This window comes from Macaca fascicularis, chromosome 1 (genome assembly GCF_037993035.2).
Source record: "Macaca fascicularis isolate 582-1 chromosome 1, T2T-MFA8v1.1".
Taxonomy (NCBI): Eukaryota; Metazoa; Chordata; class Mammalia; order Primates; family Cercopithecidae; genus Macaca; species Macaca fascicularis.
The window spans coordinates 7,205,744-7,215,745 of record NC_088375.1 but is presented as its reverse complement, the minus strand read 5'-3'; the positions used below and the strand labels follow the sequence as shown (position 1 = coordinate 7,215,745).

Below are 10,002 nucleotides of genomic sequence, written 5' to 3'. Positions count from 1 at the left end.
GGCCCACATACACTTTGATCCAAAGAATTCTCCCTCTCGGCTTCCCCAACCCCTCAAGAATGAGATCTTGGGCCGGGCATGGCGGCTCATGCCTGTAATCCCAGCACTTTGGGAGGCCTAGGCGGGTGGATCACCTGAGGTCAGGAGCTCGAGACCAGCCTGGCCAACATGGTGAAACCCTGTCTCTGCAAAAAATACCAAAATTAGCTGGGCATGGTGGTGCATGCCTGTAATCCCAGCTACTCAGGAGGCTGAGGCAGAAGAATTGCTTGAACCCAGGAGGCGGAGGTTGCAGTGAGCTGAAATCACGCCACTGCACTCCAGCCTGGACAACAAGAGGGAAACTCTGTCAAAAATAAATAAATAAATAAATAAATAAATAAATAAATAAATAAAACAATGAGATCTTGGAAACAGAAGGCAGGCATTGATGCCTATGGCCATACCACCCTGAATGTACCCGATCTTGTGAGAAGGAAGGAATTGAAGGGGGAAATCTCCAGAAATAAGAAGGGATTTCGTTTCCAACTAAGAGCAACGCTTCATTCAGCTCCACTGATTCCCTTCTCCACTGAAGAAGGGCTCTACAGATAGATTTTGGAGTATCCTAGAGGCATTATTCAGTTGGATAACCTAGAGTCAGAAAGAATTCCCACTCCCCTTCCCCACCATATTCCCTTAGCCTGCGGCATTGTCCCTCTGGGCTGACTCCAGCTCAAAAGCCCTGTGGCTCCATTTTTGTTTGGTTTTCATGAAAGCATAATTAAAATAAGGCATAGCCATTACCAGTGAATTCACTTTGCCATTCTACTTCCGGGGAATGAATCAGGACTCAGAACTGACCACGGCATTGAAAGCAGTTTCAACCTCATTCTGCTGCTCGTCAACCCTGTAGGGAGAAGTGTCAGGGTGAGGAAAGACAGATTCTGTGAGGATCCTTTCCAACTTTGACCCCAGGGGCCGGGCGCAGTGGCTCACGCCTGTAATCCCAGCACTCTGGGAGGCTGAGGTGGGAGAATCACTTGAGGCCAAGAGTTCGAGACCAGCCTGGCCAACATGGTTGAAACCCCCTCTCTACTAAAAATACAAAAATTAGCTGGGCGTGGTGGCGGGTGCCTGTAGTCCCAGCTACTCCAAAGGCTGAGGCAGGAGAATCACTTGAACTCAGGAGGCAGAGGTTGCAGTGAGCTGAGATCATGCCACTGCACTCTAGCCTGGGTGACAGAGCAAGACTCTGTCTCAAAAAATAAAATAAAAATGTGACCCCAGGGCTAACACCCAGAGGGCACCATGCCCCCCTTTGCAGTACTGTGCAACCCTTGTTGCTAAATTCATAGCAAACGGAGGATTATTGCTGTAAGCTTTTGCAGCAATTGAGCTGTCTCCTGATCGATTATGGAGTAGCCTCACTGGATCCACTCGACAGTTTCTGTGGAATAGTGAATGACCCGGACAGAGGTGGGGGACTCTGTAGTCAACTTCTAGAGGATGCTCTGACTCCGGGGCATTTCTGAGCGGTCAGGAGGGCTAGAGAGACATTATGACTAATTGTTTACTTTCTCTACACCTTAGTTTCCTTACTAGAAAGTAGGGATGTACTGTCTACCTTCCCGCCTCCCAGTGGTTTTGAGGTTCAGGTATAATACTGGGTGAGAAAGCAATTTAAAAAAAGAGAAACAAACAAAAGAGAATACTGAGTGAGAGATCACAGGAAGGACCAAGTGGTAACAGATGTAGATTGATAGGCCAGGGGCAGTGGCTCACGCCTGTAAACCCAGCATTTTGGGAGGCCAAAGTGAGCGGATCACTTGAGGTCAGGAGTCGGAGACCAGTCTTGGTCAATATGTCTAAACCTCATCTCTACTAAAAAAAAAAAAAAAAAAAAAATACAAAAATTACCTGGGTGTAGTGATGGGCGCCTGTAATCCCAGCTACTCGGGAGGCTGAGACAGAAAAATCGCTTGAACCCGGGAGGCGGAGGTTGCAGTGAGCCGAGATCACACCACTGCACTCCAGCCTGGGCAACGGAGTGAGACTCTGTCTCCAAAAAAAAAACAAAAAAGAAGTAAACTGATGCTGCTGCCATGATGGGAATGTGGATTAAATGGGGTTTGAAGACTACAGTAAAGGGTGGCCAGTAGAGACTGTTTCCTTGACATGTTTTCCTTCCACATTTTCCTCCATGTGTGGTTCAATGTAGCACAACCGCCTGATGTGCTGAAACGTGTGGAGTCCAAGGCCACTCCCCAGTGAATGTGAAGGATGGCTTCCTGCCTTCCCTCAGCCCACAGAGCCTCCTCCTGCCAGAATAATAGATGTTACTGGCAGGCTGCCTCCTGCTGGACTCTAGGAGGAGTAACTAACTTTTCACCCACTACTGTGGTTTCCTGCAGATGAGGAATGTGGATCCTTCTGTGTGTGTTTATTTTATGCACTACCCCACCACGTCAATAACTACAGGTTAGAGGCTCCTAGGTTTTTGCTTAAAGCAAGTACTTGGCCAAGTGCTCATGCCTGTAATCCCAGTGCTTTGGGAGGTTGAGGTGAGGGAAGATTGCTTGAGGCCAGTTCGAGACTAGCCCTGGCAACATAGCAAGGTCCCATCTTAACAACAACAACAACAACAAAAATTAAAAAAACAAAATGAACCCAGTGTGGTGACATTGCCTGTAGTCTCAAGTACTCGGGATACTGAGGTGGGAGGATCGCTGGAGTCTGGGAGGTGGAGACTGCAGTGAGCGGTGATTGTGCCACTGTACCCCAACCTGGGTAACACAGTGAGACTGCATCTAAACAAAACAATTGAAAAAATAGGGCCGGGCGCGGTGGCTCAAGCCTGTAATCCCAGCACTTTGGGAGGCCGAGACGGGCGGATCACGAGGTCAGGAGATCGAGACCATCCTGGCTGACACAGTGAAACCCCGTCTCTACTAAAAAATACAAAAAAACTTAGCCGGGCGAGGTGGCAGGCGCCTGTAGTCCCAGCTACTCGGGAGGCTGAGGCAGGAGAATGGCGTGAACCCGGGAGGCGGAGCTTGCAGTGAGCTGAGATCCGGCCACTGCACTCCAGCCTGGGTGACAGAGCGAGACTCCGTCTCAAAAAAAAAAAAAAAAAAAAGAAAAAATAGGCTGGGCGAGGTGGCTTATGCCTATAATCCCAGCACTCTGGGATGATGTCAAGGCGGGCAGAACATTTGAGGCCAGGAGTTCAAGACTAGCCTGGCCAACTTGGTGAAACCCTGTCTCTACTGAAAATACAAACATTAGCCAGGCGTGGTGGCGTGTGCCTGTAATCCAAGATACTCGGGAGGCTGAGGCAGGAGAATCGCTTGAACCCCAAGGTGGAGTTTGCAGTGAGCCAATAATTACACCACTGCACTCCAGCCTGGGTGACAGAGGGAGACTGTCTAAAAAAAAAAACAAAAAAAACAAAAAAGAAGTTAAGTGTGGCCAGGTGTGCAGTGGCTCATGCCTGTAATCCCAGCACTTTGGGAGGCCAAGGCAGGAGGATCACTTGAGGTCAACAGTTCTACAAGCCTGGGCAAAATGGCAAAAGCCCAGCTCTACTAAAAATACAAAAATTAGCCGGGTGGGGTGGTACACGCCCGTAGTCCCAGCTACTCAGGAGGCTGAGATACAAGAATCACTTGAACCCTGGACACGAAGGTTACAGTGAGTGGAGATTGTGCCACTGCACCCCAGCCTGGGTGACAGAGAGAGACTCCATCTGGGAAAAAAAAAAAAGTTTGTCACAGAGCAGACAGCCTTAGATTGGGGGCCAGAGAAGGTTCTTGGAGAAAATGTCCTCTCTGAAATATTCCTGAATCAATAACAGAAGCATCCTCTAGCAGTTGACTGCAGAGCCCCTACCCCTTTTCAGATCCTTCATTATTCCCTAGAACCTCCTCGTGGGCCAAACATGAGAGGCAACCACAATCGATTAGGAGACAGATCAATTGTTCAAAAAACATAAAACAATAATCTACTGTTCACTGTGGATTTAGCAATTAATCAGCCCTAGAGGATGCGTGACTCGGCCAGGTGGAGAGGGGAAGGAAGAGTGTTCCAGTCAGAGGGAACAAAGTTACATGCTGGATAGAACCGAAATGCAACTAGCATGTAGGAACACAGAGGAGCCCATGGCTCAGGAGAGCAGGAAATGGGGAGAGAAGAAACCAGGAAGACGGGCCCCCGCATTGGTGTTAGGTTAAAATGATTGAACTTTCCCTTTTTTTTTTTGAGACGGAGTTTCTCTGTCACCCAGGCTGGAGTAAAGTAGTGTGATCTTGGCTCACTGCAACCTCCACCTCCTGGGTTCCAGCGATTCTCCTGCCTCAGCCTCCTGAGTAGCTGGGATTACAGGCACCTGTCACCATGCCTGACTAATTTTTGTATTTTTAGTAGAGACGGGATTTCACAATATTGGCCAGGATGGTCTCCAACTCCTGACTTCAGGTGATCCACCCACTTCGGCCTCCCAAAGTGCTGGGATTACAGGTGTGAGCCACCTCGCCCAGCCTGAACTTTTATTTTCTTTTAAGAGAGTGTGTGTGTGTGTGTGTGTGTGTGTGTGTGTGTGTGTAAAGGCGGCATGGGGATGAGGGGGTCGGGGTTGGGGACAGGGTCTCACTCTGTTGCCCAGGTGGGAGTGGAGTGGACCGTAGCTCACTGCAACCTCAAGCTCTGAAGCAATCCTCCCACCTCACCCTTTTAAGTAGCTGGGACTGTAAGCGGCCACCCCACCTGGTTAATTTTTTCACTTTTTGTAGAGAAGGGGTCTGCCTATGTAGCCCAGGGTATTCTGGGATACTGGCCTCCAGCGATCCTTCCGCCTCGGCCTCCCAGTGTACCGGGATTACAGGCATGAGCCAACGCCCTCGGCCAAAGTTGATTGGACTTGATCTTAAGGTTAGATAAGAGTGTTAAACACTGTAAGGAGGGCAGTGCCATGATTAGATTTTAGTTTTAGCAAGATTACTCTTAAGGCGTGCCTTGGACGTGGTACAGGAGGAAAAGGAGGTGATCAGATTTTCCTTTTGGAAATAATCCCGGGCCTGTAAGGAGCTGAAGGGGGTCTACAGGTACCGAGGGAGGGTACCATTGTAGGATTTTCAGTAGGAGAGTGACAAGACGACATGTGCATTTTAAAAGGATCACTCTTCTAGAAAGACCTGAAAAGCTATAAAATGATAAGCAACTGGGAGCCTCAGGAAAATTAGACTCAAGGCAGGAGTCAGGCCCTCCGCCATGACTTCCATCCGCTTCCTGTGCCAGCGCTGCCACCAGGCTCTAAGGCTGAGTTGCTCCTCGGAGTCCGGGAGCCTCCCTGCAGCCGCGGCGCCCACCTCGGGGCAGGCTGGGCCCGGAGACACCCCGGAGCCCGGCGCCACCACCAGCGAGGTGACAGATGCTGAGGAACCACAGGACGGCGCCTCCAGCAGACCCCTTCCAGGTGATGGCAGTGTGTCCAAGGACCAGGCCAACGTCTTCACGCTGCTGGGGGAGCTTGGCGCCATGCAAACGCTCAGTAGCATCCAGAAGGCAGCTGGTGACATTTTTGACATCGTCTCTGGCCAAGAAGATGTGGACCATCCCCTGTGTGAAGAGTGCACCGACAGTCTTCTAGAGCAGCTGGACATCCAGCTCGCTCTCACAGAAGCTGAGAGTCAGAACTACCAACGCTGCCTGGAGACCGGGATGCTGGCGACCAGCGAGGACCAGACGGCGGCGCTGCGGGCGGAGCTGCGGGACCTGGAGCTGGAGGAGGCCAGGCTGGTGCAGGAGCTGGAGGATGTGGACAGGAGCAATGCAAGAGCAGCCACGGATCTCGAGGCAGCCCAGGCAGAGGCTGCGGAGCTGGGTCAGCAGGAGAGGCGGTACTACAGGGAGTACAGTGCCTTGAAGTGGCAGCAGCTGGAACTGCTTGACCAGCTGGGGAACGTGGAGAACCAGCTGCAATATGCCAGGGTCCAGATGGACCGGTTGAAGGAAATCAACTGTTTCACTGCCACGTTTGAGATCTGGGTGGAGGGCTCCTTGGGCGTCATCAATAACTTCAGGTTGGGCTGCCTCCCCACTGTCCCTGTGGGCTGGAATGAGATTAACGCTGCCTGGGGACAGGCGGCTTTGCTGCTCCTTGCCCTGGCCAATACAATTGGACTGCAGTTTCAGAGGTATCGACTCATCCCCTGCGGAAACCATTCCTATCTGAAGTCTTTAACAGATGAGGGCACTGAGCTCCCCTTGTTCTCTTACGGGGGGCAGGATGTTTTCCTCAATAACAAGTTCGACCGCGCGATGTTGGCCTTCCTGGACTGCATGCAGCAGTTCAAGGAAGAGGCTGAGAAGGGTGAGCTGGGCCTCTGTCTGCCCTACAGGATCCAGGTGGAGACAGGCCTGATGGAGGACGCTGGCGGCCGAGGGGAATGCTATTCCATCAGAACCCATCTGAACACGCAGGAGCTGTGGACAAAGGCACTCAAGTTCTTGCTTATAAATTTAAAGCGGAGTCTCATCTGGGTTGCCTCAAGGTATCAAAAGTAGCTTTCTTGAGTCTTGCTCTGTCACCCAGGCTGGAGTGCAGTGGTGCCATCTTGGCTCACTGCAACCTCGGCTTCCTGGGTTCAAGCAATTCTCCTGCCTCAGCCTCCCGAGTAGCTGGGATTACAAGCGCCTGCCATCACACATGGCTAATTTTTGTATTTTTAGTAGAGACGGGGTTTCGCCATGTTGACCAGGTTGGCCTTGAACTCAGGTGATCCACCTGCCTTGGCCTCTCAAAATGCTGGGATTACAGGTGTGAGCCACCACACCTGGCCTTTTTTGAGACAGAGCCACAGTCTGTGGCCCGGGCTGGAGTGCAGTGACACGATCTCGGCTCACTGCAGCCTCTACCTCCTGGGTTCAGGCAATTCTCCTGCCTCAGCCTCCCAAGTAGCTGGGATTACAGGTGCGCACCACCACACCCAGCTAATTTTTGTATTTTTAGTAGAGACAGGGTTTCGTCATGTTGGCCAGGCTGGTCTCAACCTCCTGATCTCAGGGGATCCGCCTACCTCAGACTCCCAAACTGCTAGGATTACAGGCATGAGCCACCCCGCCCAGCCCACTTTCTTTTTTTCTAAAGTACTGTAAATATATTATCAGATAAGTCTTCCCCAACACACTTTTGTCCCTTCTTCCTTGTAACTTCCACTCCCCTTCTCCACCCGAACATTCAAAATGACAGGAAAAATTAAATCACAAGAGGCTGAGATTACTTCTGCATAAAGGGATAAAGGGACACAGAGGGCAAGGACTAAGGGTGGGGAGGAAAGAGGGCACGGTGAGGAGCAAGGTGGAGGTTTTCAATTTTTTAATTTAAAGATATTTTGGGCCATGGATGTATGTAATGGAACATTGGAGTCGGGGGCAGGGGAAAGAATACTCAAAAATTTCATTTTTGTTATGATGCCCCTCCTCTTCATCCCTGTTGTGTAAGCCTCTCCTCTTCATCCCTGAGAAACTTTCAATAAATTTCGACTGTTCTTTAATGATTTAAAGTGAGAGGTGAGTCTTACTGGACTGTGTCATGATGTTGAGATTAACTGTGAGGTGAGGGGCTGAGGTGGCCAGGAAGTGACTGGTAACATTGGCTGGTAGATAAATTAAAGGGTCTTGAGGTGAACCCTTCCAGAAAGCTGAAGATTGAATCCTAGCACTTTGAGAGGTGGAGGAGGGAGAATTGCTTGAGCCCAGAAGTTCCGAGACCAGCCTGGGCAACCTAGAGCAACCCCATCTTAACAAAAATTTTTAAATTAATTTAATTTTATTATTATTAATTTTTTGAGACAGAGTTTCGCTCTTGTCTCCCAGGCTGGAGTGCAGTGGTGCCATCTCAGCCCACGGCAACCTCTGCCTCCCAGGTTCAAGCAATTCTCCTGCCTCAGCCTACCTTAAGTAGCTAGGATTACAGACATCCACCACCACACCCAGCTGATTTTTTTTTTTTTTTTTTTTTTTTTTGAGACAAAATCTCACTCTGTCATCCAGGCTGGAGTGCAGTGGCACAATCTCAGCTCACTGAAACCTCTGCCTCCCAGGTTCATGATTCTCCTGCCTCAGCCTCCCGAGAAGCTGGGATTACAGGTTTGTGCCACCACGCCTAGCTAATTTTTATATTATTTTAGTAGAGACGGGGGTTTCACCATGTTAGCCAGGCTGGTCTCGAACTCCTGACCTCAGGTGACAGGCCCAACTTGGCTTCCTAAAATGCTGGAATTACAGGCGTGAGCCACCTTACCTGGCCTACAAAATATTTTTTAAAAATTAGCCTGGCGTGATGTGGTGTGCACCTGTAGTCCTAGCTAGCCTGGAGGCTGAGGTGGGAGGATCACTTGAGCCTGGGAGGTCCAGGTTGCGGTGAGCTGTGACTGAGCCACTGAACTCGAGCCTGGGCCACAGAGTGAGACCTCATCTCTAAAAAATAAAAAGTAAAATAAGCAAACCAGAGAAAGTTTTAAAAATGCAAATTGTATCATGCCATTCTCCAGCTTCTCCATTGCCCTCATAAAATCTCAAATCCTGACCACAACTTTCAGCCCCAGAAGATCTGTTCCTGCTGCCTCTCCAGGCCCAGATTATACTTCTCCCAGTTCCTTTCTGTGCCAAAATGTGCCAAGCCTATCACTCTCCACCTTTGTCTGTGCTCTTCCCTGTGTCAATGTCTTCTTTTTTATGTATTTATTTTTTTGAGACGTAGTCTCCCTCTGTCACCCAGGCTTGAGTGCAGTGGCTCAATCTAAACTCACTGCAACCTCCACCTCCCGGATTCATGTGATTCTCCTGCCTCAGCCTCCTGAGTAGTTGAGATTACAGGCACCTGCTGCCACGCCCGGCTAATACGTGTATTTTTAGTAGACACGGGGTTTCGCCATTTTGGCTAGGTTGGTCTTGAACTCCTGACCTCAGGTGATCTGCCCGCCTTGGCCTACCAAATTGCTGGACTTACAGGCATGAGCCACTGCTCATGCCTGTGTGTCAATGTCTTCTAACCAAACTATAAACTACTTCTGGAGGGCTAATTTAACTCTGTCATGCAGATGTACTTAGAATAACCCCTACATATTAAGCATTCTATAATATGTAAAGTACAAAGATTAGATTATAAAATATGCAGTTTCAAAACTCAGAAAAGTATTTAGAAGGAAAATGGGGGGCTGGGCGCAGTGGCTCACGCCTGTAATCCCAGCACTTTGGGAGGCCAAGGCGGGAGGATCACAAGGTCAGGAGATGGAGACCATCCTGACTAACACAGTGAAACCCAGTCTCTACTAAAAACACAAAAAATTAGCTGGGCGTGGTGGCGAGCACCTGTAGTCTCAGCTACTGGGGAGGCTGAAGCAGGAGAATAGCGTGAACCTGGGAGGCGGAGCTTGCAGTGAGCTGAGATTGCACCACTGCACTGCACTCCAGCCTGGGCGACAGAGTGAGACTCCATCTCAAAAAAAAAAAAAAAGGAAAATGTTCCCAATAATATGTATTCCTTCGATATACATGAGGGCATTTCCATGAAAATTTTATACTGAAAAATAAGCCAGGGTTGGACACAGTGGCTCACGCCTCTCATTTCAGCACATTAGGAGGCCGAGGTGGGAGGATTGCTTGAAACCAGGAGCTTGAGAACCCCCTGGGCAATATAGTGAGACCTAATCTCTACAAAAAAATTTAAAATGTTAAAATATTAGCCAGGAGTGATAGCATGTGCCTGTAGTCCCAGATATTCTGGAGGCTGAAGTGGGAGAATCGCTTAAGCCCAGGAAGTCAAGGTTACAGTGAGGTGTGAGGGTGCCAGTGCACTCCAGCTGAGAAGCCAAATAGAAACCCTGTCTCAAAAAAAAAAAAAAAAAAAAAAAAAAAAAAAGTCTAGTGAGATGGCACATGCCTGCAGTTCCAGCTACTTGGGAGGCTGAGGCAGCAAGATCACTTGAGACCGAGAATTCAAAGCCATAGTGGGTAATGAAT

The 10,002-nt window shown here is 49.5% G+C and overlaps 1 protein-coding gene across 1 annotated transcript; it reads left to right on the top strand.

Moving 5' to 3' along the window:
* The first annotated feature begins 5,099 nt into the window (after positions 1-5,099).
* Positions 5,100-7,545, top strand: BECN2 (beclin 2). The gene has a single exon (XM_005539663.3). It carries the CDS (start codon positions 5,248-5,250, stop codon positions 6,541-6,543), a length of 1,296 nt encoding a protein of 431 aa, XP_005539720.3. The 5' UTR covers positions 5,100-5,247; the 3' UTR covers positions 6,544-7,545.
* The last annotated feature ends 2,457 nt before the right edge of the window (positions 7,546-10,002 follow it).

Bases quoted from the DNA above. Each gene is read 5' to 3' on its own strand.
- BECN2 (XM_005539663.3), top strand. From the start codon at position 5,248: ATGACTTCCATCCGCTTCCTGTGCCAGCGCTGCCACCAGGCTCTAAGG.